This window comes from Solanum pennellii, chromosome 12 (assembly GCF_001406875.1).
Source record: "Solanum pennellii chromosome 12, SPENNV200".
NCBI classification, from domain to species: Eukaryota; Viridiplantae; Streptophyta; class Magnoliopsida; order Solanales; family Solanaceae; genus Solanum; species Solanum pennellii.
The window spans coordinates 958227-978844 of NC_028648.1; the positions used below are offsets into that span (position 1 = coordinate 958227).

The 20618-nt window shown below is 36.0% G+C and overlaps 4 protein-coding genes across 5 annotated transcripts; 2 read left to right on the forward strand and 2 right to left on the reverse strand.

The window, feature by feature from the left end:
* Positions 1 to 13: 13 nt before the first annotated feature.
* LOC107007217 (auxin response factor 6-like) lies at positions 14 to 7335 on the forward strand. Of its 2 annotated transcripts, none has more exons than XM_015205738.2 (14): positions 14 to 174; positions 315 to 430; positions 1249 to 1347; positions 1441 to 1497; positions 1572 to 1730; positions 1864 to 1948; positions 2624 to 2714; positions 3325 to 3489; positions 3559 to 3681; positions 4246 to 4321; positions 4465 to 4612; positions 4710 to 5797; positions 5940 to 6130; positions 6720 to 7335. In XM_015205738.2, exons 1-14 carry the CDS (start codon positions 132 to 134, stop codon positions 6919 to 6921), a joined length of 2643 nt encoding a protein of 880 aa, XP_015061224.1. In that variant the 5' UTR covers positions 14 to 131; the 3' UTR covers positions 6922 to 7335. The 2 variants fall into 2 exon arrangements, with proteins under 2 accessions (XP_015061224.1, XP_015061225.1); XM_015205739.2 differs by having other exon boundaries at positions 318 to 430.
* Positions 7336 to 7670: 335 nt separating this feature from the next.
* On the forward strand, positions 7671 to 11445 carry LOC107007558 (protein DETOXIFICATION 41). The gene is made up of 8 exons (XM_015206228.2): positions 7671 to 8282; positions 8393 to 8937; positions 9493 to 9579; positions 9669 to 9725; positions 9969 to 10207; positions 10494 to 10612; positions 10784 to 10870; positions 11358 to 11445. The coding sequence occupies exons 1-8, from the start codon at positions 7977 to 7979 to the stop codon at positions 11427 to 11429; spliced, it is 1512 nt and encodes a 503-aa protein (XP_015061714.1). The 5' UTR covers positions 7671 to 7976; the 3' UTR covers positions 11430 to 11445.
* A 276-nt stretch (positions 11446 to 11721) lies between these two features.
* LOC107007559 (polyamine oxidase 2) lies at positions 11722 to 17082 on the reverse strand. The gene is made up of 10 exons (XM_015206230.2): positions 16556 to 17082; positions 15189 to 15304; positions 14993 to 15081; positions 14778 to 14891; positions 14486 to 14573; positions 14252 to 14337; positions 14045 to 14147; positions 13042 to 13139; positions 12523 to 12952; positions 11722 to 12368 (listed from the first exon to the last, which is right to left on the reverse strand). The coding sequence occupies exons 1-10, from the start codon at positions 16593 to 16595 to the stop codon at positions 12066 to 12068; spliced, it is 1467 nt and encodes a 488-aa protein (XP_015061716.1). The 5' UTR covers positions 16596 to 17082; the 3' UTR covers positions 11722 to 12065.
* Positions 17083 to 17754: 672 nt separating this feature from the next.
* LOC107005706 (1-aminocyclopropane-1-carboxylate oxidase homolog) lies at positions 17755 to 20409 on the reverse strand. Its single transcript, XM_015204348.2, has 3 exons — positions 19639 to 20409; positions 18878 to 19199; positions 17755 to 18171 (listed from the first exon to the last, which is right to left on the reverse strand). Exons 1-3 carry the CDS (start codon positions 20154 to 20156, stop codon positions 17917 to 17919), a joined length of 1095 nt encoding a protein of 364 aa, XP_015059834.1. The 5' UTR covers positions 20157 to 20409; the 3' UTR covers positions 17755 to 17916.
* Positions 20410 to 20618: the final 209 nt, after the last annotated feature.

Consider the following 20618-nt stretch of genomic DNA (forward strand, 5'->3'; position numbering starts at 1 on the left):
GGGGGTGGGGTGGGGTGGGGGGGTGGCAGACTAGTGCTAAAGTTTTCATCTTTAGCTTTCTTTTAGCTCTTTTATATATAATTGGGGCTTTTCCTTTTTAACTTTTTTTTTGAGTTTGTTGATTTGAGGGAATGAAGGTATCTACTTCTGGCTTCAATTCTCAGCCTGAGGAAGGTGTGTTTTGTTTCTGCCTTGTTAATTTTTGTCAATTTTTTGTTTATTGAGCTTGAATTGTATTATTTTTGTAATGTATGGTGAGTAATTTTAATTTTTTAACTTGGGAGTGAACATTTTTTGATGTTTGATTATGGCAGCAGGGGAGAAGAAAAGCCTGAATTCAGAGCTGTGGCATGCTTGTGCAGGGCCACTGGTCTCTCTTCCACATGTAGGAACCAGAGTTGTGTATTTTCCTCAAGGGCATAGTGAGCAGGTTAGTAGTAGAACTTATATTTTTATGAAATGGGGATAGAGGAATGGAAGATGGAACCAACTGATCTACTAAGATTCCCTGCGGTAGAAATTAGTTTATGCCATAAACTCATAAAGTTAATTAAAGCATAGGTCTTTGACATGGTTGGTAGTAAATTCTTAGGTTCTGGTTCTTCATGGTGATGCTCCATTTGAACTTTAAACTTCTTTTTTTCCCTTTCATTTAATGGTGAGCTATGGGTATAAATAACCTATAAGATTTAACCTGTGCCTCATGAGGCATGCTGCTATTTTGTAATTTTGATGTCTGTCTGTCATGCCTTCTGGGGTCTTTGAGCTTGTAGTTGAAGGGGTAACTATGTTTGCACTTCCAGGTATGTTGTGCTTATGTATTTTTGTTAGGGTGATGCCTATACGTGTCGGAAGTAGGTGTAGGACATAAATCTTTCTTTCTAAATCTGGAGAACCAAGTAATTCCAGTGGCATTATTCATCTTGGCGAACAGAGCCGAGCTATGTTATGGATAAAAACATTATTAAGTTGTTGATACAGTTCTGTTTTATTAATTTGTGAGATTCTTTCATTTAGCTGTTTCCTAGATTTGATCTTGCTCTTGATATAAGTGTGCATTATTTGAAATTAAGATGTTGTTTGGCTAGTTTTCGATGCAACAAAGAATAGAATGATCCATTGGATTCCTACAACTTCTCTTATTTATTGGTGAAATGACGTTGGTTGAAATACTTGGTACTGGTTTTTTAGTTTGTGTAGCTTGTAGACTAGTGGTTGGCACCTTTAATCTTTATGAAAGTCTTACAGGTTGCAGCATCCACAAACAAGGAAATAAATGGTCATATCCCTAGCTATCCTGGGTTACCACCTCAACTTATTTGTCAGCTACACAATGTGACCATGGATGTAAGTTTGACCCTATTCATTCTCTTTGTTGTGACAATCGTATGTTTTGGAGTGTTATCGGTGGGTAGAGATTGAAGAATTTCTAAATTACAGGCAGATGTTGAGACTGATGAAGTATATGCTCAAATGACTCTGCAGCCACTAACTCCAGTATGTTACATTTATCAATTCATTCGTTTTGTTTTGAAATTATTTTTAAGTGCTGATTGACTATTTCTCCATAGCAAGAGCAAAAAGATGTGTGCCTTCTACCAGCTGAACTTGGGACCCTAAGTAAACAACCAAGTAACTATTTCTGCAAAACATTGACTGCAAGCGATACCAGTACCCATGGTGGATTCTCTGTCCCTCGACGTGCTGCAGAAAAAGTTTTCCCTCCTCTTGTAGGTCCCATCAGCTGCACTCATCAGCATTTTTTCCCTTTTTCTTTTTACTTGAGGTGTTTCATGAGCTTTGGTTTTTAGTTATCCTGCTTGTGGGTGTTTGACTAACTTAAGTTTTATCTTTCTTTTGTAGGATTACTCGCAACAGCCTCCTGTGCAAGAGTTGATTGGTAAAGATCTTCATGGAAATGAATGGAAGTTCCGGCATATATTTCGCGGTGAGTTTCTTTTCAGCGAGTTGATAGAGTAGTATTACAGTGGAAGGCTTTGTTACAATGTTGTCATGGTGGTTGGTACCTTGATTTAAATTGACTATCTTGGAAGTTCTTAGGGATTTTATATACCTGCATTATTGTATGAAGTTTGAATTTACTACATTGTGGAGGGAAGTTTATGATGCAACCAATATACTTACTGACCTCTGATTCTTTCTAAAAACTAATTCTGAATGCCTTATGTTACCAATGGATGAGTGACTCAGTTCCCTGGCCGAATAGACCTTCTGCAGAGTGAGCTAGTGACTATATAATACGTTGTACTGGTGGTTAAAACTCTGTTTACCTTTTATTTTTTAGAACCAAGAAGCTTCACCCTTTTCATTTAGCTTCTAAAGCACTGAAAATGACACAAAGAAAAAGTTGCATATTGAGAATTTATGTTTATCTCTTAAATTATATGAAGAACCTAGTGCAGTAATGTATGATTGTTTTGACTTGGGTTCTGTTGTCTCTTTCCTCTGACATGGATTCATTATGGATGCAATCTGATTTTTTTCCTAGTTATTATCCTTTTATTGTTAGGCAAGAGGTTCTGGATTCTAGTGTTGACAACTTCTGATTGCAGTGCTATGATTTATGAAATTGGACACTAATGATGTAATTCCTCGTACTTAGGCCAACCAAAGAGGCATCTCCTGACGACAGGATGGAGTGTGTTTGTAAGTGCGAAGAGACTTGTTGCAGGCGACTCAGTTATCTTTATCTGGTAGATAAATATTATCCTAGCTATTCCAGTTTCTTTAGAAGTTTCTGTAAACCATTTAAGACTCACAGTTGATGTGTCATGTTCATAAATTGTATTTATCTGAGCTGCGGATATAATAGTGACTGTTCTGTTTTTCGTCTTGTATATCCAATGAGGCTGCCGATGGAATAAACTTGTTATTATTTGTCTTTCCTGAAAAGGTGCACATTGAGTAGGTGGTTCTGTGGGGTCTGTTACATTTGCCTATGGTCTTTCCTTCTCTGATATAATGCACAAACATTTGAAATCTCCACGTTTGTGTTGTATACTTGAGAAAGTTAAATATTTACTGCTCGGATATTTTACAGCCAAGTATAATATTTTAAGTTCATGAAGCTTAGGACTGTTTAACAATTTTTACCTATCAGCATGCTGTCTATATTGGGTGATGGGTGCTGATGTACTTCTTGCTTCATTTTGCAATCAATAAACTCTCTTGTTTCACCCTCTCAATTTTTTCTACCTTCACAATATAGGGGTAAAGTTTGTGCAGACCCCACTTGTGGAATTACACTGGATATATTGTTATTATTGTAATTTAATCTGGCTAAATTCTGTCATCTCCCATCAGGAATGAAAATAATCAATTACTTTTGGGGATACGACGTGCCAATCGTCCGCAAACTGTTTTACCTTCCTCGGTATTGTCAAGTGATAGCATGCACATTGGTCTTCTTGCTGCTGCAGCTCATGCAGCTGCAACAAATAGCCGGTTTACAATATTTTTCAATCCAAGGTAAAGGCTGCATTTCTAGTTTACTAATGGACTTAAGTTCACATTGACATTTTATCTTTGCAATTTCAGGGCTTGTCCATCAGAGTTTGTCATACCTCTCGCCAAGTATGCTAAAGCAGTGTATCATACGCGAGTTTCTGTTGGCATGAGGTTCCGAATGCTATTTGAAACAGAAGAATCAAGCATCCGTAGGTAGGTATAATCTCCTAGAATTTTTTTGCAAGCATTCCAAAATTACAAGGTCAGTTGGAGAATCAAATCTTTTATTGATAAGGAGGGACATTATATTGAAATGGGAGGGGGTGGGCCAGGGGCTAGTACCAATTTCTCAATAGTGTTTGGTGTGAAAGTATTTCAAGGCATCTTTGAAAATTATAGCCAATTTCGTCTAAAAATGTTCTTGTTTAAATAAGGGAAATATTAGGAGAGTAGGAGATTGTAATTTTGGAGGGAGCTGCTGTCTAAATTTCTCCTCTTCAAAAAACGTTGTGGTTACTAATCCTGTTTGAAAGAAATGGAAATGCTATGTTAAATTAGTTTCAATCTAGGATGATCCGAATTCCAGAGTTGTTTATGTTCTTTATCAGAAAAGGAAAGAATTAGAGTTGTTTATACTCAGTTTTTCTGCCTTCTATTTTTGCCACAGTTCGTGATAATTTCACAAGAGAAGAAGATAACTCTCTTTTCTGTTTGTCATCCCCTTTTTCTCTCTAATTGATACAAATAGTTTAATCATGTGAATATCTTTGGTCTCAGGTATATGGGCACAATTACTGGCATCGGTGATCTAGATCCTGTTCGTTGGCCAAATTCTCATTGGCAGTCTGTAAAGGTTAGTTCATAGCAGGTGGTCATTTAGTACTAAATAATACATTGAAACTATGGCTGCTTAAATCCTTTTAATACTTAAGGATTTCTCATGTGCATGATGTCCATTTTGGTCTAGAATTCATCTTCGATCCTCTTAATATGCAGGTTGGATGGGATGAATCAACTGCAGGGGAGAGGCAGCCTAGAGTTTCACTGTGGGAAATTGAACCTCTGACAACATTTCCAATGTATCCATCTCCTTTCTCCCTTAGGTTGAAGCGGCCATGGCCACCTGCACTACCTTCATTTCCTGGTCTGATATATTTTTGCTGTTTTTACCGGGGATATCTGTAATCATCAATTTGATTCATTTGTAATTTTAACTCTTCACTATCTTCTCATCCATTTAGGTCTATCAAATGGTGATATGACTATGAATTCTCAACTTCCATGGCTGCATGGTGGCATGGGTGATCAGGGGATACAATCACTTAATTTCCAGGGATTTGGTGTTACTCCATTCATGCAGCCAAGGTTCGATGCTTCTATGCTAGGTTTGCAGCCTGACATTTTGCAAGCAATGGCAGCATTAGATTCTTCTAAGCTTGCAAATCAGCCACTTATGCAGTTCCAACATATCCCTAGTACTTCAGCATCTTCGATTCAGAGCCAGCTTTTGCATCCATCCAATTTGCAACATACTTTCCTCCAAGGCCTCCCGGAGAACCAACTAATATCTCAGGCACAGATGCTGCAGCAGCAATTGCAGTGTCACCAATCTTATAATACTCAGCAGCAACAGTTGCAGCGCCAGCAATTGTATCATGATCAACAGCTTCAGGAACCCCATCAAGTACAGCGTCAAGATCAGCAGCAAACCAAGGCTCAATTGTGTTCAGCTACTCAGTCACAGCTTTCTCATTTACAGGTCCTAGGTTCAACGGGGTCTCAACAAACATTTTCTGATTTAGTTGGTAATCATATTAATACATCTAACAACAGTTCCACCATGCAAAGTCTCCTGAGCTCATTTTCCCGTAATGGAGCATCCACTTCCCTGAACATGCCTGAGACCAACTCTCTAGTGTCTCCTTCCTCATCATCAAAGCGAATTGCTCTAGAATCTCAGATCCCTTCACAAGCTCCATACATGGTGACACAGGCTGAAGTTTTGACGGTGCCTAATACTAAGGTCTCAGATTTTTCCACTTTGTTTTCACCAAATCCTGGCAGACAAGTTTTGGATTATCAATCTGTAGCAGTTAGCCAAAACAATGCGCTATTTGGAGTTAATGGTATGTCAAACCTGAAGGGTAACAGTCCGGAGAATGGATCTTTACCTGTGCCTTATGCTACCTCTACCTTCACAAGTACAGTGGGTAGCGAGTATCCCGTTAATTCAGACATGACGACATCAAGTTGTGTAGATGAATCAGGTGTCTTGCAGTCCTCAGAAAATGTGGATCAAGCAAACTCACTTACAGAAACCTTTGTTAAGGTGAGTGTAAATTTGCCGGAAAAAATATGGGATCTTTTATTACTGATGATTTTATGGCACATCTTTTTATATTAAAAAAATTGTCTAAAAGTTGGGAATATTTGCCAATAATGTCTTGATTCATGTTTATTGGTTCTGGCAGGTTTACAAATCAGAGTCCTTTGGACGATCACTGGATATCTCCAAATTTAGCAGCTATAATGAGCTGCGAAGTGAGCTTGCTCGCATGTTTGGCCTTGAAGGCCTGTTGGAGGATCCTGAGAGATCAGGCTGGCAGCTTGTATTCGTTGACCGTGAGAATGATGTTCTCCTCCTTGGTGATGACCCCTGGCAGTAAGTACCCAACCACTTGTTTTTTGTGGCAGGCTTGCTCCCACCACTAACATTTTTTGGGTGCGTTGGAGAGGGGCAGGGTGGTTCTGTGTAGATTCCACTTCAGTCAAACTATTGTCCTTGCCCAATAGTTCGATATGTGAGGTTCTTGGGATAGTCTTCTGATGTTTCATACAGCCTATGAAAAACAGTTTGGATTGGACCACCTTTACATAGACTGGTGACATATCCAGTAACTTCGTCAATGGAGAGACTTGTAGTCGCTTCCTCTTTAGTTTACACTTCTGAACTTCCACGATTATTAGTTTCTGCTCCTCTTTACACATTATGAGCAGCTTTTGGTCAAGTGAAAACTGATCGTAGTTTCCACTTAAAACACTACCGATTGCATTGCTCAGTTACTTGAAGATATCAACTCTTATCGTTTTATATCATCATATTTCCCACTTACACATTTTCAAGTATGCTTATTTTACTAGATACACCGACAATGTAGATTTATTTTTGAACAGTTACTCTGTTGATGCTATTGCGTATTTGTTAAACATTTTAGTTATTACATTTTAAACTACTATCTATCTTGCTGCAGTGAGTTTGTGAACAGTGTTTGGTACATCAAGATACTCTCTCCACTTGAAGTGCAGCAGATGGGCAAACAGGGCCTCGACCTACCAAGTGCTGGCAAAACGCAGAGGATCACTAGCAATGGCAATGGCTGCGATGATTTCATGAACCGGAACCATTCGTGTAATATTATGAATGGGATCCCCTTGGGGTCACTTGAGTACTAATTTATGTTGCTTGGACACTCTCAAAATGTTATTGCGCCCGCGTTGGATGGCAATTTTGACGAGTTTGAGCAGCATAAACTACTAATGAACAAGACAATCAAGTGATCCCAAAGGTAAATGTACCATGTAGTTGCTGGTATCAGCAATTCTTTGTACCTTGTTCTATCAAAATGTTATTTTGTCATGCATTTCTTCTACCTAAAAAAAAATGAGGTCAAATCTCATTTAAACCTTGTAAACCAGATAATTTTCAATGTAATTATTTAATGTTTTATTGTTGTTATTCCTGTGGAACTATTTCAAGAGACAACTGTACAAATAGTGTTACTAGCTGAAGCAATGTCTTTTCTACCTATTGTATTTAAGAATAGACTGATTACTTATCACTTACAAGTTGTTGTGCTCAAATTTTAAGACTGGTGAACTTTATTTTGTTAGTGCATAATATCTCGTTTAGTTTGTTTGTCTTACTTTTTTTTTTCACTCCGCTTAAATTAAGAAAGTCGTTTTAGTTTTTTTGATAACTTTTTAGTTTAAGATTACAAGATTAAAATAATTGTCGGGAGATTTAAGCTTTATATACTGACAAATTATTTGTACTAAAATAAACTAGTATTGCATAAAACTCTAAGCCAAATACTAAAAATTAGGTGGAAAACCAGCGAAGGAGCAGATCCACAATGTAAGCTATACGTTCAACGGAACTCAATAGCTTTGGTGTTGACCCTTTTATCTGTTATAAATTTCACTAAATATGTATAAATATTAAATCTTGAATTTAGTAGTTATTAGCACTTGAGGTCACTAAAACAAAATCCCGAATTCATAAAGTTCAAATCTTGAAAATCCGTTCCAAAACAATTCATTTGCTACCTAACTTTTTCACCACTCAGTGATAAACCACACCTAAGCTTCTTACTGATCTACAAAGCTAAACAAGACTGGTAGTTGCACCTGTTCTGTTCACCTTAGTGAATTTTGTACATACATATTCACATTTTGTTCCTCTCAATTCATATAAGGTTGCATTGTTGTTTAAGAGACAAAAGATAACAATGGAGAACCAACATCCATTGCTAACTAGTATACATGACTCAACAGTTAAGTTATCAGACATGTCATCAGACGAAATCGAAGAGTTCTTGGGGCACAGAAATGTGTCTTTCAAGGTGTATCTGAAGTTGTTTGCTTGGGAATCAAGGCTACTTTGGCTTCTTTCTGGAGCTGTTATTATAGTCTTGATTTTTAACTATATGCTTGGCTTTGTCACACTTATGTTTGTTGGACATTTAGGTTCATTGGAGTTAGCTGGTGCTTCCATTGCTAGTGTTGGAATTCAAGGCCTTGCTTATGGTGTTATGGTATGAATTTAAGTTATATATACTAACAGTGTAACGGTTTCATTTTAGTGTTGGAATTCATATAAGTATCGATGATGCACTCGTTATTTCAAATCTTTTCTTGACAACAGTTGGGGATGGCAAGTGCTGTTGAGACAGTTTGTGGCCAAGCATATGGAGCAAAAAGATATGAAGTTATGGGAGTGATATGCCAAAGAGCAATTTTACTTCACCTTGGAGCAGCTTTTATCCTCTCATTTCCTTACTGGTTTTCAGGGCCATTGCTTAAAGCAATAGGACAATCAGAGACCATATCTGAGCAAGGGGAGATATTCGCGCGCGGATTGATCCTTCAGCTATATGGATTAGCTATAAGTTGTCCAATGCAGAGGTTTTTGCAGGCTCAGAACATTGTTAACCCTTTGGCTTATATCGCGGTTTCTGTGTTCATTGTGCATGTTGTGATCACTTGGCTTGTGGTTGATGTCTTGGAATATGGTTTATTCGGAGCTGCGATGGCACAGAGCTTATCGTGGTGGCTGTTGGTCATCGCGCAAGGTGTTTACGTCGTTTTTAGTCCTCTGTGCAAAGAAACTTGGACTGGTTTCTCTATGAATGCTTTCAATAGCATTTGGCCTTACTTCAAGCTAACTGTTGCCTCTGCTGTCATGTTATGGTAAATGGTTCATATCTTACAAACTCCCTTGACCCGGCCCATTTTCCCTAACCAGCCCGGCCCACCTTATGCATTAACCAATGTCCACTCCCTTTAAAAAGAGGCCCAAACAGGATTCGGCCCGGAACTGCTAAGTGATCCATGGAAAGCCCAGCCCGGTCACCCGCCATCAACAAATATACACTTGCATTTGCCAAAACCCACTTCCCTCTAAACTAAACCTAACAAGGGTCAGGGTCGACCCACGATCCGGCCCATTTAACCATTTTCGACATACCTGGCCCCACAAACCTCATGCATTAACCTATTTAATCCCTCTATACAAAGGACTGGCCATTTTTGCATATGTAATCTGTTAACTAGACCAGGCCCGAGACCGTCTAGTGTCACACAGCCCTAACTAGACCAGGCCCGAGAGCGTCTAGTGTCACACAGCCCGTCCCAGTACCGAACAGCAGCCCGGCCCGTCTAGTTAAAAACTAAAAAAATCCCAATGGTCAGTTGCTACTATCAAGTAATAATTTTTTTGATTTTTTTCTTTCTTGTGAAATGTAGCTTGGAGATATGGTACTTCCAAGGCCTAGTGCTTGTATCAGGGCTACTTCCCTATGCTACAATCTCACTTGACTCCATCTCTGTTTGGTAATGTAAACAAAGATACAAAAAAAAAACAAAAACTCCTTTCTTTCTCTGTTACCATAAATGCTCACAACTTTTAGTGACAATAACAGCATGAATTACTGGAACTGGGATATGCAATTTATGTTGGGACTAGCAGCAGCAGCCAGGTATAATATACATCACACATCCTACATTCTTGATAATCGATCGGAGTATGTATAATACATGTGTATATCGGTTAGGAAAAAGTAAACAGTAAATCCGACTAGCTATTTGTGTAAACATTACATAACATATTGATTGTTGTGTCTATCAGAAACAACCTCTCTACCAGTCTACCTGCATACATCCTACCCTTCTTAGACCTCCTCATTGTTGTTAACGTATTGATTAATTTCACGTACCTGCAGTGTTCGAGTTAGTAATGAGCTTGGAGCAGGACATCCGAGGGTAGCTAAAATGTCGATAATTGTAGTGAACATGACAAGTATCATGTTCAGTACAATTATCTGCATTATTGTGCTGATATTCAGAGTTGGATTAAGTAAACTCTTTACAAGTGAATCTGAAGTCATTGAAGCTGTTTCTCATTTGACTCCATTACTTGCCATTTCTGTTTGGTTGAATGGCATTCAGCCTATTCTCTCAGGTAAACAAGTCCTTAAACATGTTGGCTTTTCGTACAACTGTTACGCTACAGAGTTTAAGTTCTATGCATTGACACCGAAAAGAATATAGTACTTAAATGACAGTTACATGACAACGCCGTTTGTTTCAACTTAGCCATTATACTGCAATATTATTATAAAAGATGACTGTTATAGAAAAGTTTGACCATATACTACACGAAATATTTACAGTGTCAGTGTATATAACGTAAATCGTTTATCGAAATTCTTAAGTTTTTCTTGAACCTAATTTCTTGCAAAGTTTAGGTGTGGCTGTTGGAAGTGGATGGCAAGCTGTGGTGGCATATGTCAATCTAGCTACTTACTATTGTATTGGTCTACCAATTGGATGTATTCTTGGCTTCAAGACAAGTTTGCAAGCAGCAGTATGTTTTTTTTTTCTATCCTCGTAACGTGATTGGATATCTAGAAGCACAAGTTGATCTGAACACCATAATTATCAAAAACACAAAAAGAAAACTACGACTCAGTTTCAAACAAGTCGGAGGCCAACATGCATAGAAAATGAGTGTTTTTTTTTCTTCTTTTTTTGACAGGGAATATGGTGGGGGATGATTGTTGGAGTTGTCCTACAAACAGTCAGCTTGTTTATTTTAACAGCCAGAACAAACTGGAATACTGAGGTAATTCAGTAGTTATTCTACATTCTATGTTTATAAGTCGTAAGTTATATTCAAGTACAGACAAAAGGTCGATCTAGAGCGGGTTCAATGAGTTCAGACAACAAACTCACTGACTACAAATCTTAGATTCGTCTCTATACTTTAGTATGCATGCTTCAAATGATTCTTCTTCCAATGGGAAGTTTGGGGTATATTTCATTGTTCCTAGATCGATATAAAACAAACCATGTTAAAATTTATGGGAGTAATGGAACGGAAGAAAATGGACATACATAATACTAGAAGTGGATTCAGGATTTGAAGTAATAGAGACCTCTAACTCCTATAGAACTCATAGTAAAAAACATTTATAGATATTTAGTGATTCTCTTCACATATATACTCAGGATCTGAACAAAAGCTACTGAGTTTCCATAAATCCATATGTTGTACTCTAGATTCGCCTCTACTTGTAACATACTTACAACTCTCAACTTGAATATTGTAGGTCGCGAAAGCAGCTGATCGTTTGAAGGAAGCTGGAAATAGAGAAGATGAAGATCCTGTAGACAGGCCTTGAAGAGAGTAACGAAATAATACTATAATCGAAGTCCAAGAAACAACAGATAATTACAGAAATCGAACGACAAGAAACTACTTAGGACTACTAGTACGAAAGGATAAGTGAGATAACTCTCAACTACCTTCTAACCATAATCCTTGTACTTCCCTAGCTTCCTATCTATGAAAAATTCTTCAAAAGGGCAAAAGAATAGCAAGTATTTGGTAGTTAAAAAGGACACTAGAAGATCAACAAATCATACAGCTATGTGTTTGTGTTGAGAAATGATTCAGTAATGCATCTGCCAAAATAAAAAGAAAACGAATACTCATGATTACGCGAAAATAAGGTGATCTCTCAGATAATTTTTCTTAAACACAACAATTCGCCGAGGTATTATGAACCAGTATCACCACATGCTGCAATTCACAGCTTTGTATTTTACAAGAAAAATGCCCTCCACTGCTAAATTTACCTGGAAATGCTAAATCTTCGACCAGGAATGGCTACCCACCCAGTTTTAGCTGATGCTGAAAACACATTTAGAAACCTTGTGATTTCAACGATTCTTTGCTAAGCAGCAAGCCGAACTGTGATGGCTCAATCCCATGTATCGACTAAATTAAAATGTTTCTGTGTAAAGAAACCTAAGAGTTACATTCTGGATATCAAAATGGGAATAAGTGTTTCCTCATCCATGGCTGGCTGGAAAATATCCAACTCTCCATGTCGCTCCAGGACACGCATCCTGCAGTCCTCGGCAGCCAGCAATCCGGTTGAATATGCACCATGTACAGAACCGGGGTAATCAGCACTCGTTGCCTCCCCAGCAAAGAATAGGTTATCTACAGGTATTCTAAGCTTTTCATATAGATCATGGGGCTTCCCAACAGTATCATAACTATATGATCCCAGTGAGTTTATATCTGTACCCCAGTGAGAAACAAGATACTGAATCTGCATCAGGACCAGGAGAAAAAGATAAAAAAAGAGTTAGATATCGTAAATATCATGAAAACAGAGAAGGAAATTTCCAGAGCAACTCAATAAAGTAAGAACCAAGAGACATGGGAGCAAGAAAGGGAAGCAAAAAAAGGAAGTGTAGCATTACAGGAGCAGTTGCATTGGGAAGAATCCTCTTAAGTTGAGTAAATGCAAAATTAGCAGCAGCTTCATCAGACAGTTCTCCAATGTCACGGGCCAGTTGCCCAGCAGGCATATAAACAAGGACAGGATGGCCAGTAGCTTTGTGAAGATTAAGAAAGTAACTACATTCATATGAGCTTTCTGCAACTACTCCCAAGAACTCAACATTTGGCCAGAACACGTCTTGAAAGTGCAGAATAATCTTGTTCTCAATTCCTACACCAAGTTCTTTAATGGCAGCCTCTTTCCACTCAGGTAATCTAGGTTCAAACTTGATACAATTTGATTTCAGAACACCAAGAGGAACAGCAATAATGGCAGCATCGGCTACAAAAGTACTCCCATCCTCAACTGTTACCTTCACACCATTATAACGTCTAACAATTTCTGTAACCCTGAAGAATGATTCCAAAAATAAATGAGGGAGTGTCCCTTGTTTCGGGGGAAGGGAGGGGGGATGAGATGTCAGGAAGGTATTCCTTACCTGTGTCCTAAGCGAATGTCAAGCCCTTTTGCTAGTGTGTTGATGACAGGCTTATATCCCCGAACCATAAGACCATGCCCACCAGGAAGCAATTCTTCCTGTATAGCACAATCACAAATCTTAAGGAGAAACTTCAAACAACATTTCCAAGGTCAATAAACTGCACTAACTCTATTTGATATTTTTCCTGTCACACTTTACTTATAGGAAAGCAATTATTACAATCACACATATTTTATACAAGGGCATTTACAGAGCTTCGAACATCTTAGATGATCATTTTGATAAACGTATTAGCCTATTAGGAGATCTAGACTTCCCTGAGCTGATGTAATCCCTTCACATATTCACACTGGCTACAAGTAAAACTCAAATGTTAAATAAACAATCAATAGATTGTCTTTTGGCCTATTTTATGTGACATAATTTGCTTAGGCATAGAGCTTACTGAAGTAACTTGACTTATTGTATTAGTAAAAATAGAAGAAAATACTACAGTAGTTGATAAGTTAGTGTTAAACGGAAACATCATACCACTGTTTAACTTAGTTCGAATCCATGAAAGAAGTGAGACTTGTATGGAACAGTACTATAAACATGAGCCAGACATCTTAAACATCCCAACATGACGAGTTTGTGGGATTGAAGGAGTATCTGGAATGAAAGCTTCTGAAAAAAGATAACACTGGCTAAAGGCATAAAACTGATGGCATAATTCTTCAGAGCTAGTAACCAAGTGTCCTTCATTGTCAAGAGTTTTTTTTTTCTCATTCCCAAGATATCTTTACTTAGTAATTAGAGCTATGCTAGACAAATGACACAGATCCCATTTGGTAACAGGAAAGACAGAATGAGATTCTCTTTTTGAACAAGCTGTTCTTTCAGGTGTATAATATGGTGAGACCTAGAAACAGTCCAAATGTCTCTGGAAGACAATAGTCAAAGAATATAACCATTCTCCAATAAGTAAGCAATGAAGAAAAAGAGTCAAAAGGAAATTAACCTGGTCCCAACACTTGAGTGATATGGTATCTGCATCCGCAGCAAACCAGCCTTCCATTCTGCATAGGTACCACTGCAACACCTTATGACCAAGGCCATTCAACCTGTATTTACAGTTACTCTTAGTGAAAAATTATTCTCTTTTTTCCTCTTTAATTGATTTGGGAAGAGGTGATCAATGTGCTGGAAAAACAGAAGTAAGTAGGACCTTAAATCAGGTCTCCTTTCAAAAACCATTGATATAGCACGACTGATAGACATGTCTTCACTGTTTTCTTTCCTAATTAGATCAGTCTGCAGCCAAAGCAAGTCAGCTTATAGTCAGAAAATGTTCAAAATACTAGATACTATAAAATACAGATCCTTTCCTTACAGAAAGAATTAGATATTTCACAAAAATGATTCACAGAGATTTAAGGTGGATAGAGAAAGGAAAACATGCCTCCTTCAAAATGCTCTCAAAAGTCTCGCCAACCTTTGAGACTAAGTCCTGGGGAACTTGATTACCCTCCATGTCAAAAAGTCCATAACTGGAGAATCAAAAGACAAGCCAGTTAGTTTTCTTACATGCTTAGAAAGGTCACTTCAGAGAACTAGCAATCTCTAATTTTTCCAGATTTCCACATAATGACACGCAGAAGCATATAAACTTGATATGTAGGTTTTTATGCATTAATGTGATGCATTTTTAGAAAGTGGACATATAATAGGTAAGGACAACTTAGAATATTAACCTTTCCAGATCATGGTCATACAAAACTGAATTGTCACCACTTGTACGATAGAGAGGCAGTCCTAGTTTTCCAATTAGAGGTGCCAAAGGATTCTCATTGCCGACGCCGTGCAACCTAAACCAGTTAAAACTTCAATATCCATTGGAAGCAAAAATGCATCTGTTTACTGTATAATAAACAAACAAGTGTAATTCCAAAAAGCAAAAATTCGCTACCATGATGCACCCAAGTCAACAGGAAAACCAAAAGAATAATCAGTGTGAACTCGGCCTCCAATTCTATCTCGTGATTCTAGCACAACCACCTGCACGAAAATATCAACTAGATGAAATATATCCACCGTCACCATTACAGCAAGTAAAAAGTTATAAGATAGTCATATTTCTACTAATACATATTTCCAGGGCATACCTGAAATGATGCATCATAAAGTGTCCGAGCAGCTGCAAGGCCTGCAAATCCACCTCCTATTACAATGACAGATGGTGAAGCCGCATTCCTCCGTCTAACATTTGAGAAGCAAGGAGCTAGGAAGAAAACAACAACTCACTTTAGTAAAGTTTTTCACTTGAAAGAAATGATAAGCATCCATAATGTTACACAGAAATGTACATAATCATGTCTGAAGTGATCATATAGACAGCCAAATCGCAAGGTGAAATTTTTTTGTATTAGTATAGGCTAAATACAAGATGGCCTAAACTTTACCTTGCTCAAAAAAAAAAATACAAAATGGCCTAATGGGTTTTATTAGGTTGCTCTATTTTTCTTCATGTGCTTCTGATTCCAAACACATGAAAGTACTGTAATTATCATTTATCGGGTGTCTTGTCCCTAGATTTAATTATAATCAAGAACTCATTTGTACTAAATTAGCAAACTTGGCATCTTCAATAAGCAGGATAGCTCGTTATTCTAGAAACAAAAAGGGATAAAACACCTACTAAATGGAGGCTAACCAGTAAAAAGTTTAATTCATATGTTACCACTTACCAGCATACACAATCTATTAGTAACCCATTATTATGTTAGAAATAAACGATGAAAAATATGCAGTGTCAAAGTGACAGAAACCCATTTTAAAAGCATACTCTATACAAGTTAAAAACTTCAAAGCATTCTTTATAATACCAAACTGCTGTTTGCTGACATGTTCCAAAAATTCTACTAATAACATGTTACTGATATAGAGGACGAAAACAGGTAACATAACTGACAGTTGAAAAAGCATATTCCTTGCAAGTTGAAAACTTTAAAAGTCTCTCTTTTTAATACAGGAATAAAATAAACCAAATGTCTCCATTCTGATGCTGCAGTATACACATTTTATATGAACAACATAAAAATCAAACATCAAACATCTTAATTCAGCTCAAATAAATTCAAATTTAATCGATCATACAAACTAACGGATGACATTACTTGTGCGACTACACAGGGTATGTTGTAGTTGTTGTTGTTGTGTAGCGTAGTCCAAAAGGTAGGTACAAAGATTGCCTACATACTATCCTCCTCAGACCCCGAGACTACACTCACTATGTTATTTTGTTGTATCTCATAGCCTTGTAACACACTACCCTTCCCATACCCCACTAGCGGGACTACACCCCATACTTGACCCGAAACACTATCCTCCTCAGACCCGACTTGTCAAGCTACATTGGGTATGTAATCAGTAACCGGGTATCCGGGTCACAGGTCAAAATTGGTTAAAACCGTTAAGACAAAGCTATATTTGCAGAGAATTGATCAAAAATTAAAACTTTACGAAAACAAACCTCTCTGCACCTGACGATTACTCTTGTTTTGAGAATCCATAGCTAAATTGCGATAATCCACAATCAACCCAATAAAAAAAAATCGAAATCAATGGAATTAACTAAGATTAATGGTTAATAATCTTAATCTTAACAACAATCTCAGTATCAATGACTTAATACTGCAATTATCAGAATCAGAAAACGCAAAAATCCGAGGTGAAATATGAAGAATGAATATCAAAAAACAAGTTATAAACAGATTTGAAATTGAAGAAAAACCCAGCTTGATCAATACACACATGCGTATTCCAAATCAACCCAGATGAACAAAAAGTGCAAAAATAGTCCAAAAAAATCGAAAAAAAATTTGAAAAAATTCTCTCTCCTGATCAGAATCGAACGAAATTCGTTTCTGGGAATTCCGAATGAACAGATTGTTAGATCGGAGAGAGAATAAATTGAGAATTGAAAAAAAAAATGAAGAAAGATAAGCTTTTATGGAGTTTTTGGTTATGGAGGAGAATTGGTTTAAACTACGTGTGGAGAAGAGGAAAGGAGTAGGAATATTCCAATAATTAATTAATTATTATTGTTTTTTTAAAATAGAGTTTATAAAAATTGCATAAATATTTCGAGTTTGATTCTTGAGAAAACGTTAGGTAAAGGTGCATTTTAACCGTTATAAATAAAGAAAAAATATCAAATTTAACTTTACGAGATAATTGTAATGTCGATGTACTTTCTATATAAATAAATATATAGTATTTTCTCTGTCTCTATTTGTTTGTCTATTTTTTATTTAAACTTGTATTTACTTGTTCAATTTTATTTTTTTTTACGAATTTAAATATCCATATAACTAAAGTTAGCTATATTTTCTATGATAAATGTTTAAAGTTTATTTTGTTTAAGCTAAGTGAAGTTATTTTATTAAAAGAAATTAGAATAAATTTTAAAAAGTGACATTTGGAGTTTTCTCTATAATTGTAGAGGGACCATGAGATTGCCTCTTGGGATATTTTCTTAGTAGTATTTCACTCATTAATTAATAGAAAGAAAATATAATCCGTTCAAAGCGTGTTTAGAAGAAAGTAATAATAATATAAATAAGTAATTTTCGAAAAACTTTAATATTGCTTTTTTTATTTCTCTCATTGTTATCATACATTGAATATGATATAAAATAATATCAAAATTATAAAATTACAGTAAACACGTAATAAATAATTCACATTCATTCAGAATTATTATTCTTATTTCTTATATCAAACAAAAACAAATACAAAAGTACAAATGCAACATCTTTTTAATCTTAAGGTAGATAAATTTTTTTTTGGTTAAACAAAAAAAAAATTATTTTTACTTCAACATATCAAAATTCATATTATTTTGTAGTGAGACAAATTAGAATTGCCATCAAGTCCTTTTTTGTTTGAATATTCAAAGAAGTCCTTCATTGTTGTTGATCTATACTTTGGAGGATTATCTTTTGATAATAACTCCTCAATTGGTCCATAAATTCTAGAAGTTGCAAATGGCCCTGTGCTGAAGAAACTTGCTATTGATATTCTTGGACCAATTTTATTTGCCAATACTCTGTGTACTATGCTCTTATATTTGTCGTTCGATATAAGCTGAAAAGTCAAAAATCGAACAAAATATTATAAGTTTATAATAACTTATTAAATTAAACTCATTAAAAAAAGATATTTATATCAATTCTAAAAATTTCATCGATGATCATTCAATTTTTGGTTCATTATACTGAAATTACTATGGAAAAAATAGCATAATTAAGTCTATAGGTCAAACAACATTTGATAACGTCGAGAAAATGCTAAATAAGTTATCCTAGATAGTCGTCCACCCAACTATTTAACTAAAAATAGTCGGCCGATATATAATATATAGGCATAATACATAAATATGTTCTTTAAAGCCTCATTTCACATTTATGCCCCTCAACTTTGGGAGTGCACAAGTAGACTTAAACTTGTATAAAACTGGACAAAATAGACACAAAACGTCCTACATGGCATCCAACATGAAAATTTGTGTCTTACGTGGTGTTCCGCGTGTATTGTGACACGTAGGACTCGTGTGTCTATTTGTTCAACTTTATACAAGTTTAAGTGCTTACTTCTGCACACTCAAAGTTGGAGGGCATAAATATAAAATGAGGTTAAGTTGAAGGGTGTATTTATGTATAATCTATATATGATATGTGTATAACCATGTATAATGAGTGTATACTTTACGTATACTGACTAGAAAAAGTATACATTATATCTATCTGGCTATTCGTGTAAAGATCCAATACGAGTAAAAAGAACACTTTACCTGAAGAATGTCACCAATATTGACAACTAAAGCTCCATGAGTAGGAGGAACATCAACCCATTGATTCTTGTGAAGAACTTGAAGTCCACCAATATCATCTTGCAAAAGCACTGTGAAAAAATCATTATCAGCATGTCTACTTGTGCCAATTGCAATTTCTGGTTGTGGACATTTAGGATAGTAATTGCACAAAATGCCTAGTCCCTCAGCACATCCCATTTCTTTGAGATGGTTTGGTTTTAAACCAAGTCCTTCTGAAAATAATTCAAGCAATGTGTATCCCAAATTCATCACATAATTGGAGTACTCAATTGTAATTTCCCTACAACAATGAAAAGGTAGTTGTTAAATTTGAAGTTGTACGATCAAATCTCTTTATAAACACGTCATTTGTCTAGATGTTATTTGACTGGTATAGTGAAATTATATCAAGAAAATGTATAATATAATGTAACACCATAACATGAATGAAATATTATTATAAAAAAATTTCATTGTATACATTATTATTAATGTAAACATGTTATTATTCTATTATATAGTTGACATGACATATTAGACTTGTTATGAGAAGGTAATGGTTGTTAAATAAAAGCACTAAAGTACTAATGATTGACTTATTTTTTAATTTATCATTATGGTCAATGTTTTGGGTTTTTTTTTCAAGAAAAAGGTATATTAGTAACATTCATGGTACCTAATAGTATAATATATTTTTTTGATGGTCTGTATATATAAGTTAAATTTCATAGAAAAAATACCTGCATGTCTCGGGGATTTCCTCGGGAGTAGCAGGATTAGGAGCCATGACAGAGTAAAGTGAGTCTCTCCAATTTGCTGCAAGAGACTTCTCACTAAATAGATCAAAATTGCAATTGTACATTACTTTCCTTGCAATATCTCGACTATAGTATGGCTTTTTAACGTCGATATCTTGATCGTGAAAACGCCGTGCCCCACGCAACATTTCGTCTAGGACGGGGACGGGAATACCATGATTGATAACTTGAAAGAAACCCCATGTCTCTGATGCTTCTTGGATTTGTTTCACTATTTCTTTGTTGTTAATGTTGATGTTTTGGAGGTCTATTAAAGGGAAAATGAAATGTGTATTTTTGGGATTTGTGGTTTTATTTTCTAAGGCCTCTGGATGAATGAATATTTGAGGTACTTTAGTAATTCCACTATCAATAAGTCCTTTGACACCTGCTTTTGTGTCATCAAAGGCTTTTAGTTCACTAGTTTTGTCATAGTTTTGTTGTGTGTTGGAGGTTGCCATTAGTACGACGTAGTGAAATGATTGAAATCTCTCTGCTTTTTAATACCCTTTAGAAAGAGCAAAACCAAATGAATCTGTTGGTTGAGATCACAGAGAACTCGAATTTGAACTTTCGAACCGATCCTTAAGAGAGAAACAAACAAGTATTTCAATTAAAGATGTCTGAAAAAGGTAATAAAAAGATAAGAAACACAAATTTTTGTAATGATAGAGATGATTTAGATTTTATTTTAGTATCAACATAATATAGTGACAATTTTTCTTGGAGACCAAGCATGGTCCTTTTTATTTAAAAAATAAGCATATAATATAATATATGAGGGACCATGGGTTTGGTGGTACTTGGACATCAAGTATATATGTTCCTAGTCAAAAATTCTTGTTTTTAATAATATTAATTTTAGTGTACGTGTTTTGTATGTGTATCAATAGCTTAACTGATATTTTAAAGGATTTGTTAAT